Source organism: Fringilla coelebs, assembly GCF_963513975.1.
Source record: "Fringilla coelebs genome assembly, chromosome: 13".
In the NCBI taxonomy this organism is placed as follows: Eukaryota; Metazoa; Chordata; class Aves; order Passeriformes; family Fringillidae; genus Fringilla; species Fringilla coelebs.
Genome location: NC_140039.1, coordinates 15771620 through 15797845, shown reverse-complemented (window position 1 = coordinate 15797845; position 26226 = coordinate 15771620). Strand labels below are relative to the sequence as shown.

Below are 26226 nucleotides of genomic sequence, written 5' to 3'. Positions count from 1 at the left end.
GTAGTCTGGGCACTAACACACTTCTGAGGAATTTGCATTTTAATGGATTTTCCTAAGAAATGATGGGTGCCCCTGCCACAAACCAAACTACGGCAGGACTGGAGGAGTGAGCTGTAAAATTTAGAGGGTGCATCAACAAAGGGGCCTAGCTGCCATGCAGGGCAGGAGACACAAAGGTCGGTGTCTGCATCCCGGGTCCCTTTTCTGACCAGCTCCTCTCCACGCTTGCGTTTCCTCCTGCAGATCATCTTTGCCGACGAGTGCACCGAGGCCGAGGGGCGGCACTGGCACATGAAGCATTTCTGCTGCTTCGAGTGCGAGACGGTTCTGGGGGGGCAGCGCTACATCATGAAGGACGGGCGGCCCTACTGCTGCAGCTGCTTCGAGTCCCTGTACGCCGAGTACTGCGACACCTGCGCCCAGCACATCGGTACGTGCGGGAGGGCACGGCCTGCGGCGCTCGCTGCCGACAGCAGCTCTTGCATTAAGAGCACCGTGGGGCTGTGGGCAGGACTGCATCACTTTTGCACATAATAACACAGGATGACACAGAATAACACAGGAACAGGCAGGAGGCAGTATTGTAGAAAGTGCAAAGAAGGCTTTATTCAAGAGAACCACGTGGTTTTTATAGAGTGATATGATAGATTCTATTTGATTGGCTAACCAACAAAAATGTCTTCCTCATACACCATCCTTGAGAAGAACAGAAAGACGAAGTAGAAAAATACCACCTGCAGATTGTTTATACTTAACAAGTTATCACATCCTTACAACTCCCTAAAAATTTTCACAAACTGCCGTGAGAAATGCTTGCTGTTTCTCTGTCCCATGGCATCCCCAGGACTGTGCATGGCTGGGACAACCAAATGTGCTTATGCCTCTCTCTCATCCCACAAGGAGGTGATGTGGTGATTTGTTTGGTTAAACCACTGTTTATCCCTTTTTGTAGTCAGGTTATCAGAGGGCAACTTCAGGAGCAATGGCAGCTAGCGAAAGCTTTCTCTGGCATAATAAAATTTCTCTGGCACATTTTTTTCCCTTTAAATCTCATTTTCCTGTAAACAGCCTGCCTCTTTGACTCAGGTTTTTCCCATCCAAGCTTGGCAAAGGATCACATGATTTGATGAGCTACTGTCAGAAAAGATACTTGTTCATTAGGCATCATTATTGTTTCTGGGCCTTTTTCAATCAGCTTGCAGATAGATGTTCTCAGAGAGAAAGAAATAATGCATCAGGGTCAATTTGTGTTTCTAGAACAGTGATTTAAAATGCACTTCAGTCAAGGGGCTAGGTGTCCCCAAGCTGGGTGGGCTGGGGAGCCCCTTGCTGCCCTCCCCAGCTCCCTTTGCCACTTGGCTGAGCACAGTGAGCAACCAGACAGTCCTTCCTTTGTCCGTGGAGGTGAGCTGTTCAAATACTTCATATGCTGCAGAGGAAAAGAAACCAAACATTTTCCTGCTGTGCAGCAGCCAGATGGCACGGGGAGGGGAAACACAGGGTTTTCAGTGAAACACTTGGAGGATGCATCTACTGTGACCTGCAGCACATCCTTCCCAAAAGCTCAGCTGCAGAAAGGTGAGGAAGCAGCTGATAATGTTTCTTGCATGGTCCCTTCTCTTGTGCTTCCCCCATCTGCTGTCCTTCACTCCAGCTGGCCTGCTAAAGCCTGCTGACTGTCACATTTTCAGGGTAAAATGTCTGGTTTGGTGCATATTTGCACATTTCTAGCAGAGGAGGGACAGCAACCATTTTGCTGCAAGTCTCTCATAGTAGTGAGCTGAGCACTGTGCTGACAAGCTACATAAATCAGAGGTAACCACGTGGTGAAGCCTTATAAAGCTTGCGTTGGGTAGGTGAGGATGGAGTATGGAGTCTGCATTCCTTCCTCTGCAAGATGGCTTTGGGCAGTGGAAAAGGAGCTGATAAAATCCCACCCACCAACTTGTCTCTCTTTTGCCCACAAGTGTAGCACTCCCAACTGTATAAAAGCGTTTTGCTCCCTATAAGAGGAGGAAAAAACCGATTATACTAAACCTAATTTAGCTTGGAATAAACCAGACCATTAACATAGTGTTCATTTATAAGTTACCTGGCAGCACTTGGCCCCACAGCGGGTGTACAGGCACGTGCTGTGCACATGTGGTGTAGGACCTGCCGTGCCAGCCAGCCCACACTGTGAGTGGCAGTTCCTCAGGGAACAGGGGCAGCAGGGGCTTTGGCCAGCAACAGCAGCTTAAACAAGCGTGCAGATGTTGTAACTGAAACCTCTGGAGCTTTGCTCACGGCTCTGACTGAGAGCACTGTGCAGATGTTGCTCCCTGGGATTTGGCTGGAGAGAGACAGACTGTCTGTGTCAATTCCTTTACTGAACCCAAGGGGGGCCTGGTGAAGCAACCCAGGAAATGTGGCTGGGTACAAGACAAGGGTGTGTGCTTGACCCCTGGGGCCAGCTCTTTTGAAGCCAGAATAAAGTTAGGATGGGACCGCAGTTAGCAGCAAGGGACAGGGGTGTCATCTGCTCTGTTACATACTTACCCAAGGCAGAACAAATTCCTCATTATGGTTTAGCTGGAGTCTTTTTTTTTTTTTTTTTTTAACAAGCAGCATATTGCTTTTACTTCAAGGACTTTATGGAGAACGTCTTGCATTCCTTTGCTTTATGATCGGAAATATCCCCATTTAATAGAATATAGCTTGAGGCATGGTTCTGCTGCCTTTCCCAATACTGAGTAACTCCCAAGCAAAGGCCTGGAATTAGAATTGGGAGGAATTAAAAATGGGATTAACTTCCTGCATCAGAAAAATCCTGAAAAAGGGCTTTCAAGAGTGAGGCTGAGTGCATGTCACTCGTAGGGTTCACAGAGTCACAGGATAGTTTGGCTTGGAAGGGACCTTAAAGGTCATCTCATTCCAGCCACCCACCATCAGCAGAGACACGTTTCACTAGACCAGATTGCTCAAGAGCCCATCCAGTGTAGGTGACCCTGACACTGTGATCTTCTCCCAAGGTATTGACCAGGGCCAGATGACGTACGACGGCCAGCACTGGCACGCCACCGAGACCTGCTTCTGCTGCGCCCAGTGCAAGAAGTCGCTGCTGGGACGGCCCTTCCTGCCCAAGCAGGGGCAGATCTTCTGCTCCAGGGCCTGCAGCATCGGTGATGACCCCAACGGCTCCGACTCCTCCGACTCGGCTTTCCAGAGCGCGCGAGCCAAGGAATCGCGGCGCAGTGCCAAGATCGGCAAGAACAAGGGGAAGGGCGAGGAGGGGGCGCGCAGCCCCTGCAACCAGCTGCAGGTCACCTCCAACCGCCTCTCCACCGACGTGGACCCGCTGTCCCTGCAGATGGACCTGCTGAGCCTGGCCAGCCAGACACCCAGCCTCAACAGGGACCACTTGTGGAGGAGCCGGGATGAGCTCTATCACTACGGGGGCAAAATGGAGCAAAGCCAGTCTCAAACCCCCTTGCAGCTTCTCAGCCAGTGCAACATAAGAACCTCCTATAACCCTACCCAGGTCCCAGGCTCGCAGTCGGATTTATGGGCAAAACACTTCAGCAACCAAAAGAGGAGCTCCTCACTGGCCATGAAGAGCCACGGTGGCAGCTTCATCCAGGACTGCAGAGAGGACTACTACTCAGGGAGGCTCCGCTCGCAGGAGAGCTACAGTGACATGTCCAACCAGAGCTTCCCAGAGACCAGAGGAAGTGTCAAAGTCCCCAAGTATGAAGAGGAAGAGGAGGGTGGGATGCCAGCGTCACAGTGCCGCACCCGTCACCCCATCAATGCCCTCAAGTTCACAGAGGACCTGACGCCCACCGAGCAGACTCCTCGGGGCTCCATGGAGTCCCTGGCACTCTCCAATGCTACAGGTATGTCACCCCAATGCTACAGGTATGTCACCCCTGCTCCTGCCACCCTGAGACCACCCCAGCACGCCCTCCATTGAATGCCTTGTGTTCTGGTGTCTTCCCAATATGAGGGTAACCAAGCCTGGGGACCACTGCTCAGTGACACAGGCTTGTCTGCCAGGTCCCAGCAAGCCTGACAGTTCCTCTCCATTTGCTTGCTTGTTTACCAAATGCAGAGCTTTATAGATGGCTGGCCTTTCTCTGCAGCTCAAAACAAATGTTTTGAAACTCTTTAATCCTCCCTTTTGTGAAGAGGGCGGGAAAATCAAGGCCAACGGCTAACACAGAGGCAGATTCCAGCTTTCAGCACTTGAAGGACTGCTGTCAGCTGCCCTTGCAGGCTAAAACTGTTTTTGAATGCCTTGAAATAGTCCCGGTTAACCCCTTTTGAATGTTATGCAGTCCTCAAGCACGTGACTAGTTAAAAGAAATTCCTCCCCCTCTATGCACAGCTCTTTAATTCCTCTTCCCCAACCCCTTGGTAGAAACTGCAGGGAAAAGCCAGGCAAGATGTTTGTCCCATCAGGCTGAGCTTGTTTCTCATGAGCACATCCCAGGGTCATATTTCTCAGTCCTCTCACCCTAAACATGTTTGGGTTTCACTCGTGGCTGCAGGGATGGGTGTGTGTGTGCACAGGCTCTGGTCTGCAGCTGGTGCTGGGCAGGCTCTGTCCTCCTGCAGCCTGCTCTGCTTTGCTCGCCCACCACAGCTCCCACGTCCCTCAGCACAGAACTACTCAGAAAAGTGAATACTGAGCCTGGTTTGCTCACCAGAGAAGCTGCCTTGCTTTTTCTTTGCAGCTCCCCTGGCTTTTCTTTGTTCCAACCAATCATTGCTTGGATTTGGGCAGGTCCTGCATCTGAACCCCTGCAAAACGGAGCCCTTCTGCCTTGTTGCTGGCAGGGAGTGGCCTGTGGGGTGTTTGTGCCTGGTCCTGAGGATCCCCCACAGTTGCTGGCAATGGGTGGTGAGGATTGCCAAGCCCACAGAGCCCTGAGCCCCCTGAATCCCGGTTCTGGGCTCTGCCCTGCCTGGATGGACAGGTTTGCTCTGCTATGCCCGTGCCTCCTCATCTGGGGTTTGGTGTGTTTGTTTAGGGAAGCTGCCAGCCCCATGCCAAGATGTGAAATGATCTCTGTTTCAGCCAGGATCTCCCTATCCAGCAAGTGGAAAAACAGGGGGGGAGAGGAGAAGCTAATGAGCTGGGAAGGGTTTTGCTTAAACAGTCTCAGATATACACAGAGGAAAAGTAGATGTGAAATGGCGAGGGAATTGGGAATTGCTTTCCAAAACAGGGTTTTCCTAAGCAAAGCTCCACATTTCCAAAGCCTTTTGTGTTCCTGAAAACTTGTGTTGTGTAAACCCCATCAGTACAAAGAGTCTTGAGCAACATCAAGCTTGGATGAGCAATCCCTGAGCAGTGGAGAGGTTGTTGCATGCTTTGGAGCTGAAGTGTAACATGTTATTGGGGATATAGGTCAAGACACAGAAAATATGGCAAGGCCTCCATATCAAAGTGAAAATCATTCTGCCTTTCATTTTAGAATCCCCTTTTTAAAATGCTGGGAGAGAGACCTCCCAAAGGCATCTATCTACCCTACAGAGCCAGAGTCTGAGTTTCCTCAGGGGCAGTGACTGCCTTAATGGCTTGCTGTGTTCCAGCCTTCTGGAGCAGATGCTCAGCATGATGGGGCTTGCAGTGAGTGTTCATAGTTTCTCTGCAGAGTGAGGTGATAATATTTTTATTAATGTGTAATGTTCTAATAATTTTCCTTGCTCTGAGAGCTGGCTCAGCTGAGCTAGGGGCACTGCAGCAGCAACAGGCAGCTCCCCCAGGGCCATGTCTGCAATTATGGAGGACACAATTATCCCATTTAATTGGCAGTGTTTTGAGGACAGGGAGATTTGGTGACCTGGATGAGATCTGTGAGAGAGCAGGTTTTTGGTCAAGTGATGTCAGGGCACAGCCCCCCGTGCCTGGCTTTTCCCATCCCTGCACTGTCTGCTGTGGCTGATTGAGCTCCCCACAGAGCTCCCCCAACCACAGCCTGGGGTCTGGCTCACCCCATGTCCTCCACCCTTTGCCAGAACCTCCCAGGCATCCACATACAAAGTCCCTTTGAGCTACCAGTGCTGCAGAGTTGCTCCACCTTTCACTTTGAAATAATTAACACCGCATCCATCTAAGGTTTTATGGCATCGCTGAAAACAGTCTGTTTTTTATAGGGAGCTGAAGGGCAAACAGTCCCTGACCTGGAGAGCACATGTGAAAAGCTGGTACCTCCCTGGCAGCGGATTTTGCTGTGATGTTTCTACTACGACTTAACTGCTAATTAGCTGGAGACAGTCAGCAATGCAGATAACTCAGGGCTGTGCAGCACTAATCCCTGTCCTTTGGCCGGAAGGCTGCCTGCCGTGAGCAGATGTTGCTCCCTGTAATATTTCAGGGTCAGCCATTGTGTGGGTCAAGATCTACATGACCCCAATCTCCTGCAAGACCCCAGGTTTCTACCTTACCAAAAGGCTCTATTTAATCACTTTAAAGCCAATTCCCCATGGGTTAGTAAAGAGGTGAGACACCACGTTAATCCTGGGCACGTGCCCTTACAGTGCTGGGTTACAGTGCTCTGCTGTCACCATGGGCAGAGCTGCAACAGCAGACATGTGAGTGGCAGAGGTGGCTGTGACCCTGCTTGTGCTCTGTGTTGGGGTTGGAATTAGGTGGGAGTGTCTCTGCTGTCCTCTGGTTTGTGCTTGTGTCATTGCCACAAGTGCTGATGGGATTTAAGCACATCCAGTGGCAAAGGGCAGTGTCTCCCGCTGGTGGAGGGCATCTCCTTCCATTCCATGTTTCTATTTGAAAATCCCTATTCTGCCATCAGCTGAAGGCTACAACAGACTCCAATCTGCTGCGGCTTCTTAGAGACTGTGTTCTGCACTACATGGCCATTAGATGGAGAAGCAAAAAGGAAACAGTATTTCTCAGCCTGTTTTCTAAGAGAGAGCTCATTTTTGCTGATTTTCTTTTATATTATCTTTTATATTGTGCTTCCTTTGTCTACTTTTGGGGGTTTTGGGTTGTTGGGGTTTTTTAATGGCAGGAACAAGAACAAAAACCAGTGGACCCTGTGGCAATGGTTGCCTTGTAGCTTCCTGCATTAAGCAATTGGGACAATGCTAAGATGGAATTTGTCCAGGAAGGTTTGCTCATGATGAGAAGCCTGATCCTACCAGAGGTTAATCACTTCCCAAAAGATACTTGGCCCATCAGCCCTACTCCCTGTGTTTGTGTTCCCTCCAGAAAGGTTTTGCAGTTGCTGCGTGTGCCTGGCAGTGGAATTGGAAATAAGGAGCCGAACTCTGCTGATTCCAAGCAGTTATTTCCACAAAACAACAGCTGGTCAAATAGCCCATTTGAGAAAGTACCTGCAGGCTAAATGTTGTTCTCTGGGAACAGTCCCTTTGTGTGCTGCTTACAGAGAGCAGGAGCCTTTTGGAGGTAGAAGTCATGTTGAACGGTGACATTGCTGCATGCAAAAGGAGAAACAAATTGTAAGGATTTCTTTAGAAAATGAGTTTGGGTGAGGGGAACATCTGTCACAAGCATAAATCCAGTTTAAAAATATGTTAAACTGGTGCTATTACAGGATGGAATGTGATTTCATTTGTATGGCACACATTGTGCTTGTCATCATGTGTTGGTTGTGTGATGCCCAAAGGCCCCAAATAGTTTGTTTTTCCAGGACTAGACAACTGTGATATAACCAGAAAGCAGAGGGAACAGGGCTGATCCCTGCCTGTCTGAGCTGCAGAGTGACAGAACAGCATCATCTGCCTCCAGTCCCTTTTCTTCTTCTGCCTGCAGAGGAGCTAAAAGCTTCAGGGCAGGTGAGGGTAAGCCCTGACTAAGGGCCAGGGTTGTATTTTCTGGAGAGACATTCATTAACCCAGCCTCTCCTGCACTTGGGAGCAGCTCCTGAACACCCTCAGGGATGGCACTGAGGGGTCTGGATGCTGGTCTCCCTCCCCATGTGCTCCTCTCTCCCCTTGGCTGGAGAGGGCGGCTGCCCCAAGTGCTCCAGCTGAGTTATGCAATGCACAAAGTGACACATTTGGCTGTTCCTGAGTTTTTCTATGAAAAAAAAGAGGGTCCCAGCTCTCCACCATGTTCTTATCACTCCCTTTCTCCCAGACACAGCCAGCACAAAACTGCTTCCAAGTTGGAAGATCAGATCCCTGGGGGGAATTCTTGCAATTTTGAGGCACAGGTATAACATTTTCTAGTCCAGAACAGATAATTTCAAAAACTGATGTGAAGATAAAGGTTTTCCGCCCCAAAGGCCCAATGCTAAATGACTGTAAAACTGTCAGGAACATTTCTTTTCCTCCTCACTTACCTTTTGCCACTCAACACTGGGAGGTTTGGTGTGCCTGCTGTGGGGGCCACCCCCTTGCATGTCTTCATCCCTTCAGTGAAGGACAGTGCAGAGCAGGTGGGTAATGCAAACCAGAGGGACAACCAAAATGGACTCTGGAGGATGTTACTGGGGGAAGGAACATCCCCAACATGGCTTGTTGGCCATCAGCTGGGGAGGATGCAGGAGATGGGAGTGCTGGCAAAGGAGCTATAGGGGAGCTTCTAGGTTAAAATCCAACTCTTTTCCAAGCAGCAAGGGACTTCTTCCACCAAGCTGGAAAGGACTGGTTGAGTGGGAAATACCCAATGACATCCATGGGTCACACATGGGGACATACCATGGGAGGATGGTGGGACTGTGACCTACTTGGTGGGGGCTGTGCCTTCCCCCAAATTGTTTATTTTCCATGATTTCCAGTTACATGAAAGTTCTGCTTTATTTCTTCATGCCCTGAGGTCGTTCAGAAGTGAGACGAGGCTGAGCTATAAACAAAGCTCTGTGCAGGCTGTTTTCTTCTTAAATTTCTTTTTAGTTCTACAGATTGACCTTGAAATAAACCCTGTGTGAGGGATGGTGAGGATGCCTGATGCTGTGTGAGAGAGAAGGCTCTGGAATAGGGGGCTGGACACAAGAGACACTGTGCTGTATCCTCCTGTGCATCTCTAGCTGCATTTAAACACTGGCTGTTGGGGCTGGGTGCTGGGTTTTGGTGCTGGCAGGTACATCTGTGGGGCTCTGTGGTGAGAGCTGTGATGCACAGATGTGTGTGTCTGCTGTGATGAATGTTAAGGCAAGAAGCAAGCGTCAGCAAAGCCCTAGTTGTTTGCAACATCCTGTGTCAGGATATTTTGCATTCCTGGGTTGGTGCTCTCCTGCACTGGGATGCTGGCTCACCCCGTGTTAGCGCAGCTTCACGGGGAGTTTGATTTAATGGGGGCTGGGAGCTGCTTCCCCTCATGGGGGGCTCCATTCCCAGCCTCACACCCAGCCCACGCTCTCTCTGGGGCCTCTCTGCTGTCATCTGCTGACTGCTTTAATAATTCATAATGCAACTTGCAGCCCCCATTTAGCAAAGCACACAGTGGGACTGCAGCACTCCGAGTGCTTTGTTGTGGCAAGGTTGTAGAGGTGATGTTCTCCAGGGGTATCTTTGTGCTGTGGCTTTGCTTATTCGGGTGTTAATTCCATTGGCAGTGTTTATGGGATAAACATGGTTCTCAGGAGGGGTGGGGACAGACTTCAGAGGGGATGGTACAGGGTGTTCTGTGAGCCTGAATGTTACCCAGAAACCTGCTTGGTTTTCTTGGTGCTGCAGCCTAGCTCCACTTCTATATCAAGCACCCACAGCCGAGCTGCAGCTTTCCCTTGTGCTCATTGGAAAAGCACACGTTTCCATGGCTCCAGGGTGAAATATTGAGCCTGGCAGCCCCATGCAGTGGAGAGCAGCAGCAAAAAAACCTGCTGTGTCTGTGTGTGCTGTGGTGCTGGCACCAGTCTGGCTCCAGGACGGCCACCGACAAAGCACCGTGCTGGAGGCAGCAATAGCATCTCTTCCAGTGCATGAGCCTCTGGGGCAGCCAACAGTGGATGTGCTCAGAGTCTCAGAGCATCATGCAGAAGTAGATTTGGGTGGTGTCAGCATGTTATACCTGGGTTTGCACCCTTGGAATGGTCTTGGTGATGTGGTATCAGCCATCCCACACCACGGGCCAGAGCAGGGCTCCTGCTCCCTTGGATGACCTTGGGAAACAGAATCTCACATTTCTTCATTGGCAGAAAGTCAGGGCTGCCTGGTGGGGTCTCATCTCATGTGCTCTTCCAGACTACAGCTCTCTTGGATTATTAGCTGTGTTCCCAGATTAAACACTTCATTAAGCAGGAGCTGCAACCGCTGCACATAAATACTGGCAACTCAAGAAGGTGGGGCCTCATGGATGGGTGTAGCTCTGGAATGGCAAATGACCTCAGGACACATGGGTTGGTGCCACATTCACCCCATCCAGGGCAGTGTGGGACCAGCAATCTGGAAACACCCTGCATGTGCCTGGTCACTCACTGCCTTTGGGTGCCAGGGAAACCCTCCAGTGCCAGAGCCTGCCCCAGTCACCTTCTGCTGGGGTTACACAGCAAGAGTTTTTTTCTTCTCCAATCTAAAACTTCCATTGCAGGAGTCAGCAGACCTGGAGAATGTGTTCCCTCCTCTTTGCAAGCATTTTTTCTGCCTTTGAAGGTTGTTACTATATCCCCTTCAGCTTTCTCTCCTCTAGACTAAACAACCTCTGCTCTTTAAAACTTTATTCCCAGGTCATGTTTTCTAGATGAAATTTTTTTTGACAAATGGTTATTGCTATCTCCTGATCTCACTGCAGTCAGACTGGAGCACTTTTGGCTTGTTCCCACTATTCCTCCTGAGGTCTTGTGGCTCCACAGAGAGCCATAGAGAGGGACATTTTGAGACCTTAGAAAGACTAATCTGGGCCTAGCCCTGCTCATGATGGCTTGGTATAAATGTAATATTCAGCCTGGAGACACCTTTGTGTTCTGCAAGGATTGTAGACTGCATTCTGGACCTGGGCACTATAAGAGCCACGCAGAGCTCTCAGTGCCTTCAGCTGGAAAAGCACAGCTTTGCTCCTGAGATGTGGAATAAATCCTTCTCTGTCACCATGAGCAAGTAAAATAAAGTTTCCCTCTCCCAGCTGCACGGTTTGCTGGGTCACTTCCAAGCGTGGCTCCCAAAAAAAGGCTTGTGCATGTGCAGCCTGCCCAGTCTACCTGGGAGGACACATTTTGCCCTCAGCATTGAGCCTTTTCCACTCTGTCATATGGAGAGATAAAGCTGTTGGATGTTGGACTGGCTTTGCATCAGAGCCTCCTGAGCACAGGCTTCATCACACCCCAAGTTCTGTGTGCTGGAACGGTGATGGACATGTTCAGTGCTGGATTCCTCTTACAATCAGCATTTTCCCAGCAAATCAAGATCTCAGAATGTTTGTGCTTAATTATAATCAAGCTGTCTGAATGATCAGCCAGAAACATCCCCATGACTGATTAAAGCTTGCACTCTGAGCGTGAGCCATTCACGTGGTCACAGGATCCTTGTCTGAACACACTGCCCTGTGCTGCCTTGTAAGGGGAAGAGACTAAAGCACTCATGGTTGTCTGCTGGAGGTGTGTGAGGGGCTGCAGACCCCTGTCCTGCACAAACTTAACCAGTGAAGCTCTGGCTCTACCCTTCCCAAGCCCGAGCACCTCACTTATCACAGCTTGCTTTACTCTACATAAAAGGAAACAGGTTTCCGTCCTGGTTGTCCTGCTTGATCTTGGCCACATCGTTCCTGTCTGTGATGTGAAGGATGCAGATACGTCTTGTTTAATTCAAAAGTACTGTTTCACTCTTGCCATGTCTCCAGAGCCTGTGCCCAGACACTCGTCCTGTTCTTGCTGGATGCAGGACCACAGGAGGGAGGTGGCTGTGAGGGGCAGCTGAGACTCACAGGTAGCATCTGATATGGCTGGTGCTGGGAGCAAAGCACCAGCTCATGCCACATCCCTGTGAGTGAGGCAAGGTCAGCCCCTTTTTAATGATGCTGCCAAAATCAATGTGTTGATGGCACAGAAGCATCCTGTGGTGTTGGAGCTGTATTTCTGCACAGCAGTGCTGTTGCTCACTCTTACTGCGGAGCTGCACCGCCTCCCTTAATGAAGTGCTGCATAAATGTCACCGAGGGCTCATTTTCCTTGGTGTCAGCTATTGTGTGACAGATGTGATTAAGGCCACATTGGGCTGTCAACAGCCATGATTCTCATTGTGATCAGCTCTGCCGGCAGTCCCGCTGTTGCTCCGGCTTTTCAGGAAGTCTTTGCGCATGTTCCCACGTTGCTTTTCCCTCCCCAGGGGCTGCTGGGCTCCTCCACAGTGGCACTGGAGGGGACATGGGGAGCAGTGCCTGATGTGACAGATGGGTCACATCTTCACTGGGTTCACAGGAAGAAAATCGCAGCTCCAGTGAGGAGGAGAAACATAACGGGAGTGTGGGTGGGATTGGGCTTGCTCACTCAAAGTCAGTGTGACTTAGGGAGGAAAAAAGAAAGCATTAAGTTGACTTGAAAAGTGTGTCCTGTTCAAAAAAAACATGGTTTTCCCTTGTTTTTAACCCAGCCTATCCCTCCTCCTCTGGCGTTCACAGATCCTTCACTTTACCTTCCTCTGTAATCATAAACTCCAAAAACATCCTCATTAACAACAGAAAAGCAAAGAAGCTGGAACTCAGTGAGCAAAACCAAACCATGTAAGGGCCAGTAATGGCTAAAGCTTTCCCTGATGCCACCAAAAGCAGGATCTGGAAAACTCTGCCCATCTTTACAAGATCTGTTGAGCCCAAGGAAACCCTAAAGCAGCTCATGAGTGGGGATAGTGACAGCAACCCTTGTTCTTGTTCAGGTTTAGCAGCAGCAGTTAATGCGAAAGGAGCCAAGCTCTTGACGAAATGCAAACAGCTTTTGTTAAGGGAAAAAAAGGCTTTATTCTTGAATTGTGGGCTGGGTTGTTATTTTTTATAATTAATTTACAAAGTCATAAATTGTTGGTGATTGCATAAAGGCTGTGCCTCATGTTGGAAATTCTGCTGACGGTGCACAGTGTTTGGTCTGCACCGGGTTGTTGTGGGAGAAGGGATGGGGAGAAGGATGCCAAAGCAAACATTCCACATTTGATTTGGGATGGAACGGATTTTCTTTGAAATTACTTGCGAAACAGCTTGTCCACGGCTTGCAGTGCAACCAGTGACTGCTGCCAGTTGTCAAGCCAACAGGGAGATACTCAGAAAATAGTCAGGAAACACCCATGAAACAGGTCAAGGACTAGGGCACCGTGGGGTGCATTGAGTTTCTTGTTAACAGGCAGGTGCTGAGCAGATACCCCACTTCTTCCCTTCTGCCAGGTGAAGGCTTCCTGGGCTGAAGGAAAGCATCTTGCCTGAGCTCAGGGCTTGTTGGCACATTGGAGAGAGCTAATGGGTCACCTTCCCAAGCAGGGCAGCCCATCAAGGTGGAGCTCATGTTTCTGGCTCCTGCCCATGCACAACTCCCTGGATATCTGCAGGGACAGTCTGACCCTCCCACTGTCCTGCTGCTCACAGGGAGCTCCAGCAGACCTTCTGGTGCTTGGGCGTTTCCTTGCTTCCTGGGAAACCCAACTGCAGCTTTGATCTCTCCACGGGTGTCATTCAAGGGACCTGTGAGGTGTAGCACAGTGACAACCCTGAATTAAGTCAGTGGCCGCGTTTTCATCTGCCACTGACATTGTTTAGTCCTCCAAAATGTGTTGTCATTGCAGAAGGTGTGAGTGCTGGATCATGGCACCCTAGTTAGCCCGGTGTGCAGGAGGCCTCAGCCTACCTCTGATGCATGATTTCTCCCTGGCATCGTTGGTTATTCCTATCAAGTCACAGACAGTACAGACATATGGGAAAGGAAGTCGTGAAAAGCAGCTTGGAGTCCAACTCAAAACACCTTAAATTGGTGTGATTTCCCCAAGGGAGGAACTGCCTGCTCTTTAAAAAAAATTAAAGTCCTCCTCTTAAAAAGGGCTCTTCAGGACAGGATCAATACCACGGAGTTACTTTTTAAAGCAAAAGTCTCGGGCAAAAACCAGCCTCCACCCTGCATCTCCGCTGACAGAAAATGACAGAAAATTCTCTTTCTTAACTTCTTTTTTTTTTTTTCCCCTTTACCTTTTCCTGCAAAGGCCTCTCAGCAGACGGTGGAGCCAAGCGCCAGGAGCACCTCTCCAGGTTCTCCATGCCTGACCTGAGCAAAGACTCGGGCATGAACGTCTCGGAGAAGATGAGCAACATGGGCACGCTGAACTCCTCCATGCAGTTCCGCAGCGCCGAGTCCGTGCGCAGCCTGCTGTCGGTGCCGCAGTACCAGGACATGGAGCCCACCCTGCACGACCTCGCCAGCCCCCTCGGCTACCAAGAGCGGCCGTCGCACGGGCGGATGCACCAGAGCTTCGACTACGGCAGCGGGGTGCCCGGGGGGCAGCTGGGCCCGCAGGAGATCCCCAGGCACGCGCCCATGAGCGAGCGCACGCGGCGCAGAACCGTGCTCCGCGACGACGAGCGGCACTACCGCCCGCACCGGCCCCGGCGCTCCCGGCGCTCCCGCTCCGACAACGCCCTGCACCTGGCCAGCGAGCAGTGCTACCGCCTCAAGGAGAGACCCTCGCTCCGAGCCAGGGACGACTACGACCCCTTCGTGCACCAGAGGAGCTGCAGGGAGACGATGGAGCAGGGTCCTTGCAGGGATGTCTACGGCCACTGTCCGCGGACGGTGTCGGATCTTGCCTTGCAGAACCACTTGGGCGAGAGATGGGGGCCCTACTTTGCCGAGTACGACTGGTGCTCCACCTGCTCCTCCTCTTCGGAGTCCGACAACGAGGGCTATTTCCTCGGGGAGCCCATCCCGCAGCCTGCCCGCCTCCGGTACGTGACCAGCGAGGAGCTGCTGCACAAGTACGGCTCGTACAGCATGCCCAAGTCTTCCACGGTGGGGGCCAGGGGACAGTTGCACAGCCGGAAAAGACAGAAGAGCAAGAACTGCATCATATCCTAATGGCATCCTTGCCAGGCACCTTGGGAGAATGTAAATTAACTCACGATCTTGCACTGTTTTAGATCATGTAAGTGCTTTTATTGTAACAAAAAAAAAAAAGGCCCGAAGAGTAGGGATTTGTTAAGAAGGTTGTAGACCGGCTTCTATAAATAGTCATAATCCTGGGCACAGTGAATATATTTTGCACATCTTACTTTGGAGATAAAAATTTTAAAAGTTCACTTTAGCCTGTAATATTTACCCAGTAGTTTCTCTTCCTTCTCCCAGATACTGCCACCCCCTTGAGCTCTGTTTGTCCGTACATTTTGGTTGCCACTGTTGACTCTCAGCATCAGTTTGCTGGTAGGTTTTGCTTTCCACCACATTTTTGTTTTCCATTAGCCATGTTGGTAGGTGATTTGTCTCTTGGACAGTGTGGGAGCCTAAGTTATTTCCATGATTGTTGTAAATGCGATGTAAATGAGAGTTTGGAGAAAATATTTTTGTATTTTGTAATATCAGAGGAATTTCTATATCTTAGGAGTCACTGGGAAAATGCATGCACATTCAGAATTGTTTTCAGTCAGAGCTAACCAAACAATACTTTGGACCCCCCTTTCCATTTCATCATCACTTAAGTTTATCAGTGAGAGTCTGAGTTTTCATTGGTTTTCAGGGCTTTTTTTGTTTTAACCCTCTTTTTCTGTTTATTTGTTTTGATCCTGGTCAATAAACAGAATGCTTTTTGATTCATTAAATCTTGACAAGCCTCAGTGGCATTTTGAAGCCTATGATTTGCAGGTACACTCCATCAGTCAGATACAGGAACCCCTGACAGCTGCAAAAGGGCCTTTTTTTTAATCATTACTATTATTAAATAGGAAAGACCAGAACTACCAAATGTCTGCAACATTGTAAATTACCAAAGCTGGAGAAGGAATTTCACACCTCTGTAGAGAACGCTGAAGTTACTAAACATTGAACTATTATTTGGAGTAAATAAAGTGTAAATGGTGCAATTGTGTGATGTCAGCATGACGTTGTTTTGAATATAGACTTGTCTTATGGTGCTCTAGTCTCCTGGGTTAACTGCTGTTCATTACCAAGTGGAAGTCTCAGTATTGCCTCCTGCCTACCACATATAAGAACACCTGCAAACTGCTCCCCTCGGGCCCCTCCTGCCTGGCAAGATGCCCTCTGCCCTCGGGGGCTGTTTGTGGCCAGGGCTCGTCCCCTGGGGGGCTCAGCCCAGCCCCTGGCCGTGGCAGAGGGCCCCTGCATAGGGCTCAGCTGTGTTGTATTCTGGTGGATGTGAGTTTGTTCTCTGTGTGCTTTAATCCATTGGGGTTCTGCCATCCCAGCTGCACGCCGAGGCCAGGTTGTCCCAGTGCTTCCCACAAAGGAGCAGGTTTGCAAAAGGGGCTCTTGGCACCCAGAGCACCTGGGTGGGGGTTAAGAGAAGGCTGGGCTTTGAGCCACAGGAGGGCTGAGAGCTTAGCCAGCTGCATTGCCCTCCCCCATGTGCTGCTGGCACCTCAGGGTGTCCCTGCACCTTGAGGCCAGCCCCTCCCTGCACCCTGGGAATGTGGATCCCACTGCAGGGATGGCACTGGCAGCCCTGGGCACACACAGGGACGCCCCCATGCCTACTCAAAGCAGCAGATGCAGAAAAATCTAGAAGATGGATGTCTCCATACCACAGACTATTGCTAGGAATTTTTTTGTTGTTTGTAAAGGACAATGTGATAATTATTATTCCTTTAAAAAGAAAGCAAAAGAAATGATACTTAAATATATTTAAAAAATGTTTTTTCCAGTTGGAATAAATGGAAATATTCATCCAAAGGGAAGAGTCTTGTGTACATTTTTTGCTCTTAAGAAGTGATCGTTAATCATGAGTAGAAAACTTGATTTTTACTGAGCTAGTGTTGAAATAAAAGCACAAAAACCAGCTCAGCTCCATCGTTGGCATGGTTTTGTTGGGCAGGGAAAGCTGCTGGAGCTTCTCCTGCACCACACACCTTCCCCAGGGTTGGTGACCTGGTATTGTCACACCTGGACCCATTATTTGTTGGTAAAAAAGCCACATCATAGATTCATTAAGGTTGGGAAAAAACTCTAAAATCATTGAGCAAGAAAACCCGACACCACCATGTTCACCACTCAAACATATTCCCAAGAGCCATATCCACACAGCTTTTGAAATCTTCACCTGGTAAAAGCCAGCACAGCTCACTTGAAACCCCTGCTGGGCCTCTGGCATACTGGGGGAGACTGTCAACCTAAAATGTACAAATAACAGCCTTTTCTTAGAAGTTCACAGATCTTTCCATGTTTTCTAAAACAGCCCTGTTAAGCTGGATAGGGGTATTGCTTAAGCAACAAATATGACACTGTAACTCCTGCTTATTCTATAATTGGAATTTAATATGTACAGTTCAATTCATTGTCACTGATTAAAAGCACAACAAATGACTGTCAGCTCTGGTACAGCTGAGCTGCTCTTGTGCAGCAGGAGCTTGGATTGCTCAGCAAATGGTAAAAAACTAATCCCAGCCATTCCCTGCTTGCTGCCTCTCTCCAGACAAGTTTAGTACAAAACAAGTTTAGAGACTCCTTGCAGCAGAATTGCAGCACTCTGCACATGCAGTTTTTCTTCTAAAATCCCAGGCACAGTGCCTCTGTTCACACAATGATTTTGCTGCTGGAAGCAACTCTTCAAAATTTGGTTCTCACTGCAGAGCATCTCTGCATCCCTGCAATGCACTCCAGTTTTAATGCAGTGCTGGAATTGGAACAGATGGGCAACAAACAGGGGAGAAAAGAGTCTCTCAGGTGATGCTCCCCTCTGATGGACCCTTCACCAGCACCACAGAAAAGTGGCAGATCACATTTTCTAGGAAAGTCAGAGTTGGTACAAATTTCAGCAATAAATGCAAATGCAGCTTCCAAACCATTTTGATTTTTCATATGGGCTCCAGAAGTCCAGTACACTTTGAGGCACGTGATTGAAAAAGAAAAAAGTTGGGTTTTTTCCGCTTAGTCCAGTTGGAGTATGATTAACCATTTCTGACAAACCCACTGAGCTTGAGGGATGGAGCTACAAGTCTGTAAAATCTTGCTCCACTGCCATCTGGCCCTGCTGATTCCCCTCTCTGTGCCTGCTGCCCGTGGAAGCGGGGCCCATGTGCTGACGTTTGCTTTTGCGTCTCCAGAGCTGGTGAAGGTGACACCCCCTAAAGCTCGGGGTGAGTGTCACTGCTCCCAGTTCCCCTGGGGTCACCTGCAGTGTCACTGCTTGGGCCAAGCAGCAAGCTTTTTGCTGGGCTCCTCCAGACAGCTGTGCTGCCAGAGCCAGCCTGGCACACTGTCATTGTTGCTTACAAAAATAATTAAATCTAGATTGCTAAGGTCTGTTGCTACCACAAGTTTCTTCTGTACAATATCTCTTTTTTTCCCCCCTTTCTTCAGAAAGTCCTTGGCAAAGCCCACCCATGGGATGGGCTGGTGTTAACCTCCATTGCAAAGCCAAGGTTTGCGTCGCATACTTGGCCATGACTCGTGTGATGGTGGGAGCACAGCATCCTTCACATCCACACTCCCCAGCAGACAGGGGGGGCTCCCTAAGGTCCCTGCAACACCTGAAACAACCCAGCATGACAACATGGCCCAAAAACCACTAGAGCTGTGCAGGGAACCTTCTAGCACACCTAAGATTTGTTTTTCAGGAAGTCAAAAACCACATAGCCTTGACCCTGGCAGACACAGCATAATGAGACAAGCAAAGCCTCTGCAGAAAGATCAGAAGTGTAAAATTAGAAATACTCAGCAGCACCTTGTCTGGAAATTATCATCCACAGATAATCCCATGTTTGCTAAAGGCCCAAGTAACTGGCATGGCCCAAGTGACTGGCATGGCCCAAGTGACTGGCATGGCCCAAAGCACTCAGTGGCTTTGGAAACCCAATTGCTTATGAAGGGAGGGACAGTGGAGGGTTAATAAATTACCTCAGTTTGGCAAAGACCAGCTGCTCCTGAGAAACACATGTTTACCCTCACAATTTAACACCCCAAAAATCCATGTCTATGCAATAGTGGGCTGGCAGCACCCACCTGGCACTGCTGCTGTGCCCCCTCCCCAGCTCTCAGCTGGTCTGGGCTCCTGGGCTTTGAACTGCCCTGGTATCTGATGAACTTTGCTCTTTCAGGCTAAAAAAAAGCTCCCAGTTCCTTGCATTTACATACAATTGTGCTATTCTTGAAATCTAGGCTGGCCTCGTTCTCCTGAAGGTTATCTACCACCTATTAGATGACCATCCTCCATGTCCAGAAAAGCTCATTAATTTAGAGCAATTCCAGAGAATTTTATTTTAAAGATTATCCTTCTTTTCTTTTTTTATGCAATACACTTTTAACCTAGATCCTTAAAACTATTTAGGAATTCAGGTCCAGTGTGAGTACAAAGGGGAGTCACTGGAGAGCTGGGGCCCCTTTCCAAAAGCATCCACAAGTTTGTCTGAACCTCTGAGGAGGGAAGAAAAATTTAAAAGTTCAAATGATTTGAATTTGCTGCCTCTGCCTATCAACAATGGACTCCAGTGTTGTGCTATATGTTAAAGCATCAGCTTCACCTGCAGCCAGGCTTCATCCTCAGCAGGGAGGAGCAGAGGAAGCCAGGTCACAGGCTTTACCCACTATGGGACACTGGCCCTTAGGTCAGGGACCAAAGGCAGCTCCACCTTTCTGCTGCTTCACTTCTTATTAAGCACTCAGCAAATTACCAGTTTCCTTGTTCTAGGCAAACCCAGTCAGTTGCTAAAGCGTTCTCAGGAGAGTTTTCCCCTTGTAAAAGCAAATATTTATATCTGCTGTGCTCTTAGAGGCTCTGGATATGATCAACTCTTAAGGCAAGATTTAGCTGAAAGAGAAGATTTATTAAAATGGATAAACAAAGCCCTGTGAAGCAAGTTAATTCAGTCTAAATAAAGCATTAAACTCTGAAGAGCACACATCAGATCACAGTATATATCTACATGTATATATATCCCATGTAATTCCTGCAGTCAAAAGCACAGCCCTCTGGACTGGGATCCCAAAACAACAGCCAGGAGAAAGCCAGCCCTGAGCCAGGCTGGCTGTGCATCAGGCAATGAACACATCAGCACATGCCCTGCTCTCCAACAAACCCAGCCAGGCATCCACTCCCACCCCAAACACAGGCATCCCTTCAGCTGCCAGCCCTGTGTGTGCCCCTGCCTCAGTTTCCCCATCTCCAAACCTCCACCACAATCATGCTTTGAACAACAAAGAACTTAAAATGTGGGGTGAAGGAGGCTGGCAAAGGAGCTCTGATTTAAACCAGTGGCTCAGGGTTTGAGCCAGCTTTGTTGGCACTGCATGCCAGCAATTTCTATCAGAGTTGTTTTCTCCCTTAGATCTTTGCTGCTATAGAGCTTTAGTTCTATAAAACTTGGGGTTTTTTCTTCTTTTCTGTAAGTTGGGCCTTAATTGTCAATTATCTGCTCATGAGAACGCTTTCATGGCTGATGCTGGAGCAGACTCAAGCAGTTTTTATTTTGGTACTTGGATTAATTAGCTTTATTGGAAGAGGGAGGCAGGGCAGGGATTCATTCTCGCTGCTCATCACATATTCATTATTTACATTTTTCGGTATCCCAAGTAACTTGGCATAGAAAACAAATAAATGAACACTGAAACATACACAAAACATCTGGAGCTGCTGCAATTCTGTAATTACCACTGCTCATTCACAGTGCACAGAGTGCCTGTTGGAAAGGCCATTCATATATTGGCCCAGTGGAGATTTTTCCTGTCAGATGCTTCCAATGAGCACCCTCCCCATCCTCCTGCCCCATCTGCCTGCCTTAGGTCTGACCTTGACTCCCCACCAAAAACCAAAGCAGCAAAATTGCTCGTTGTTGGGAGCAGCAGCCTCTGGAGCTCCTGGCCCAGGACAGTAAACACAGCTGGGCACATTAGGGCTGCTGAATAATTTATGTGATGACTCTTCAAAATAGTAAATCCTGCTTCCTCAATCCACTCCATCCCTCATCATGTGCCTGCTGAGCAGTTTGTGAATATTTAGGAAGTTTTACTAAATTCATAGACTCCTGTAGCAAACAGTTTTAAAATGTTGAGCGAAACACTTGCATCTCACACTGCTCTCTGTTAATGTGACCACGGGGGAGCAAAGGGGAGCCAGGGAGAGTCACTGCGAAATCCTCGTGGCTTAGATGAAAATTTTCAAGATTTTGGTCCAACAGATGCGATGCTGCCCTACAGCTCTACACTCCTCTGCTCACCCACCATGGAGGAGTTAAATTAAAACTTCATCCTTGGGTAACACATGGATGAAATGGCAATTTTTTATATGCCAAGAAGGCCAAGCCTTGGCACAGCAGCACTGGAGTGTGGGGAACTCAATGAGACCTCCAAAAGAGTTGATGTGGCCCCAACCTGGGGTGGAGATGGCTCAGCTGGCAGCACTGGTGGTGTCTGCCATCCTGAAGGGAAAGGGAAAGGCAAAAGGGAAAAATAAATGGGAAAGAGGAAAGCAGAAAGGCAAAGGAGAAGAGGAAGTGAAAGGGGAAGGGGACACAGCAAGGCAGCCCCTGGGCAGGAGCACTAGAGCAGCCTCCTCTCCCAACACTTGGCCTTCCAGCAGTTCATTTTAGAACTCTCAGTGCTGGGAATAAGTGTGCCTGGCTTCACAGCCTGGCCCAGTTGTGACAGCTGAGGGTTTTGCTCAGAGGAGGCAAATCTTTGCATATTTATGAAGATAATTGTTTATGGCAAAAGATACAAAGAGGAGAAGTTGATTTGGGATGCACAGAGAACTGGAGCAAACAAGCCTGGCTCCCCACAGGGTTTCACTGCAGCCCCAGAGATCCCTGCCTTTAATGCTCCTGGATTGTTAACAGCTGGGAGAGGGTGGGGAGAGCTTTTCTAGGGGGAAAAAGGCAAAAATCTCCCAGTTTCACTTTCATAATTTGGAGTTTCAAACCAATGTTTATGACAATGTCGTTATTGCTGAGCATCCGCTGGGCTCAGGGAATAAAATTCCTTTTATTCATCTCCAACGCCAGGATTTGCAAGTGCAAGAGATTTTCAAGAGCTTGTCTCAGTCGCTGTTTGTATGCAAATCATGTTGTAACATTTCTTAGACTAAAAGACCTGATTTTTTCTGTCATCAGTCAAAGCATCTGTCAGCCTTGTCAGAAAAGAAAGACTTTGATTCTTTCAGGTCAAAACAACCCAAAATTATTGCTAGAATATTGAGATTGGTTTAAGACATGAAGATTACAATGAAAATTGCTCAGTCCTCATTTTTCCTTTCAATGAAATTTAAATTTTGATTTTATTTCTAGATGTAATGCTTTTTTTTTCCCCACAGGTGACAGTTTTAAGATCAGAGTTCAGTGCAATATTCCAGACCTCCATAATTGGTCAGGGAGCAGTATTGGATAATAGTACAGGAGAAAACTGGGATGAGGAATGAAATGAGCTAAAGAATGGGCAAAAATAATAGAAAATTGAGTAGGAGTTTGTGCCAAGGCTTGAAGGCAGCAAGTGAGGCTCCAAGATGAAACACTTCCAGAAATGCTGTAAGCACCAAGTGCTTCGGAATAGGGTCCTCTCCAGGAGGTAAATCCTCTGTCCAGAGAGGGAAATTTGCACTTTGCCTACAGGAACACTTTCCTCTTGGTGTGGCCTGGGCCTATCCTTTGGCAAGACAATCAGAGCACCCTCCCTGTGACATGGGCTGGCTGGAAGTGGAAAAGGCTGGTTAGCAAGTGACACAGCCTTTCTACCAGCAGGAGTTCTGCTTTCTCATGAAATTATTTTTTAACAACCTGCTAGGTGGAGAGCTCCCAGTGCTCCTCTGGGTCTCTGTGAGGGGTTCACTCTGCTCTTGGCAGAGAAGGTCCCATCTCCCAATAAATCCCCACTCACCCACTCACTGGTCATTGAGGAAGTTGCTGAAGCCTGAAAGACTTCAGTGCAGCCCCCAACAAAAAGCTCCACACCTGGGTAGAGACTGGGAGGACTGGGATGTGGATCTCCTCCAGCACCATCAGCAGGTTCCCTGCCTGCTGGCATCAAAGTGGAGTTCAAATCCCTGGGTTTGCTGGGAATAAAGAAACTGGTTTGAGGGTCTGTCCTGGGGCCAGTGTTTCTCCAGCAGGCAGTGGGAGGAGGCTGCCCAAGGTCCTGTTCTGGGGACTGGAGCAGTGGTGTAACCACCCCAGCACGGCCCTGGCCTGTTTCCATCTGCATTCTCTCCCCACAGAGCCAGTAACGAGCTCTGCTGCAGGAACAGGGACCCTCCCAGGTACCCCGAGCTGCCTCTTTGGGCAGCTTTAGGATCTGGGAGGTTGCCAGAGGAGCCACATCTCTGTCCTCAGACAGGTACACCCTCCTGGTGCCTGCAGCTTTACACCTTCCACTGACCACTGTGACCACCTGAGCAAGCAGCCTCTGCCTGGCACTGAGCATCCACCTCCAGCAGAGAAAACAGATGGATTTTCATTTACAGAGGCACAAGGCTCTCTCTCTCCTGCACATACACACACAGACATCACAGCCTCCACCATTTATATGAGGAACTGTGAAGAAATAACATGTTTTAATAACAGCATGGATATATCCCTTGAGCTCTGAATGATAAGGCAGTAATCATTTCACCAAAGTGAAGAAAGATTTCCCAGTACTCTTTCCTAAAGATAAGCATGTTCTGGGACCAGCATGATACCCTCTCCCCACCAGCATGCACATTTTCCCAGAGAAGTGATGTTCCCAAAAGCCACTACATTAACCTATAGGAAGAACAGCCAGTTCCAAATCAGCTCCAGATGTGCTTCCATGGAACAGCCCTGATAAACACCTTGCCTGTGTTCTCATACTACATTATTTATTCATAGAGCCTTGGGAAATGAGGAGCCTCGGGAGCAGTGGGGGACACTACATACCCACAAAGCAATATTTCCCTCTCCCTGATGCATTACCATCACTTTCCCAGCACAGGACTGTGCAAATGGATTGCCCACCAGCATCTTCCCAGGCCTCTGCCCACCTGCAGAGCACACACTTTTTATTCTTCTCACAGCACAAGGCACAAGAGACATTTTCTCAGCTTAACCTGACTGCTAATTTCCTCCTTCAGTCTGTGTGTCTCTGTATTTCAGAAGCCTGAATTTCTGAGGTTTGTGGCTAGCTGACCCATCTATCTGTCTATCTATCTATCTATCTATCTATCTATCTATCTATCTATCTATCTATCTATCTATCTAATCTATCTATGTCTCTATCTCTCTATTTATCTCTCTATCTCTCTATCTCTCTAGCTCTCCTATCAAATGCCACTTGCACCTGCAAGTTTGAACCTTTGGATGGGCAAGCACTTGAGCATGAATGTGGACGGTCCCTCCTGGGTGTGCAAACATGACTCTGCAAACACAGAATCTTAGAATGGTTTGGGCTGTAAAGGACTCGAAGATGATCCAGTTCCACTTCCCCTGCCATGGAGCACATCCCACCAGAGGTCCACATGGCCCATCCCACCCACACACAGCAAGGAGGAACTGACAGCTGCAATCATGGCATAATATTTGGGTGCCACAGAATTTTGCCCTTCTAAATTAAGCACATGAAGTGAGTAGCTGGTATAAAGTACAGCTGGATGTGTGGTGGTGGTGATTATAAACTCCAATTTAAAATGGGAGGAAAAAAGCCCAATGGCTTTTCTCGACTTCCCCCACATTTCCAAGGTCGGTCACCCAGTCCTGAATACCAGGAGGAAAATGTGAACACCTTTCCAACTGTTTCTGGAAAACTGAAACGTTTAATGCCAAGGCCATTTGGTCCTTGTCTCCAACTTTGAGCTAAAAATATACTGATTTCTAAAAGGCTCAGGTGAGAAAAGAAAAGAGCATTTAAAGTTCTCTGGGGAAAAAAAAAAAAAAAGGAAAGGAGAAGATACAAATTCCTGTGAGATTTTAACCTATTTCATGCCACAGCTTCAATCCCATAATTAGGTCTCCTGTCACTTCACTTGATGCTCTGTCCCATTTATCTGCAACTTTTTGACCCTGTTTTCATATCTAGTAATATTTTCTTTCCATTACCATTCTCAAAAGAAGACAAGAAAAAAGGATTCTTGACCTTCATTCTGACGACTGAAATATGTAAGAGCTGTTTTAACTTTCAAAGGACGTGATCATTGTGTCAGGGCAGGATATTTATAAAGTGTGTGTATATATATATATACTTTATATATATATATAGAGAGAGAGAGAGAGAGAAAGATAGAGATAGATAGATAGATAGATAGATAGATAGATAGATAGATAGATAGATAGATAGATAGATAGATAGATAGGAAGGAGAGGGCAGTACTGGGTGCAAGTCTGATTTTTTTGGCAAACCACAAATGCAGGCAGTGGCTGCAGTGAAAAGCTGAGGCATAGAGGGCACCTGCTTATCTTGCAATTAAATCTCAGTCAGAATTTATTAACAGTGAAGGACCTTCCTGCCTGTGAAATGGTACAAGCTTCCAGGCAAATCCAGGCAGTGAAACCATGTTCCCAAATGCCAGATCTCAGAATAGATGAGCCTGATGTCAACTGCATCACCCTTTTATCTGTTTATTAAGTGAAGACAGAATATCTGTTGCATAAAAGCAAGCCAAGCCACCTGCTGCCAAAGAGCCACCTTTCCTCTGCCACAGACAAATGTGTTCACAGCTAATTTATGCTCAGACTGTACTTTGAGTTACACTGGGCTTGCCAGATTTTGAAAGACCAGATTTCTCACTGCTACAACACAACCCCAAAAGGAGTTTCCTCCTCCTCCTCCTCTGGGTATAAACACCCAGTGACAGCCACAGCTCCCTTGGAGCAACTCCTGCCCAGGTCAGTGAGACCAACCAGGGAGAACCTGCAAAAGGCTGGACCCAGCATATTTGGGACAGAGATCTGGGGTAGCAAACCCCTCCTCTGGCCGATCTCCTTTTGCAAATGTACATCTCAAACATGTCTGTATTGCTCCCAACAGCTTCACCACTCTGGTGGTGGGTCCTGCTCCAGCCACCAGCACCTGGCTTTGGTCCCTCCCTGCAGCACAAGTGCCCAGGCTGAGGCTGCTGTTCCTCCCACCCCAGTGTCAGGCTGTGTGGCCGTGTCCCCCAGGAGGGATGAGCCAGCAGCAGGAGGAGCACTTCACCTGGCTTACAATCAGTCTTGGCATCTCCATGGCAACTCCAGCAGATGCTGTATCC

The 26226-nt window shown here is 48.5% G+C and overlaps 1 protein-coding gene across 1 annotated transcript in view; it reads left to right on the top strand.

Annotated features, from left to right (window-relative positions):
* PRICKLE2 (prickle planar cell polarity protein 2) overlaps positions 1-15232 on the top strand; it is a gene marked incomplete at its 5' end in the record, with an annotated part of 102466 nt that extends 87234 nt beyond the window's left edge. The window contains 3 exons of the mRNA XM_084214484.1: positions 244-430; positions 3012-3875; positions 14083-15232. Coding sequence (XP_084070610.1) covers positions 244-430; positions 3012-3875; positions 14083-14951 — 1920 coding nt within the window. The 3' untranslated portion in view covers positions 14952-15232. The remainder of the gene's footprint in view (positions 1-243; positions 431-3011; positions 3876-14082) is intronic.
* Positions 15233-26226: the final 10994 nt, after the last annotated feature.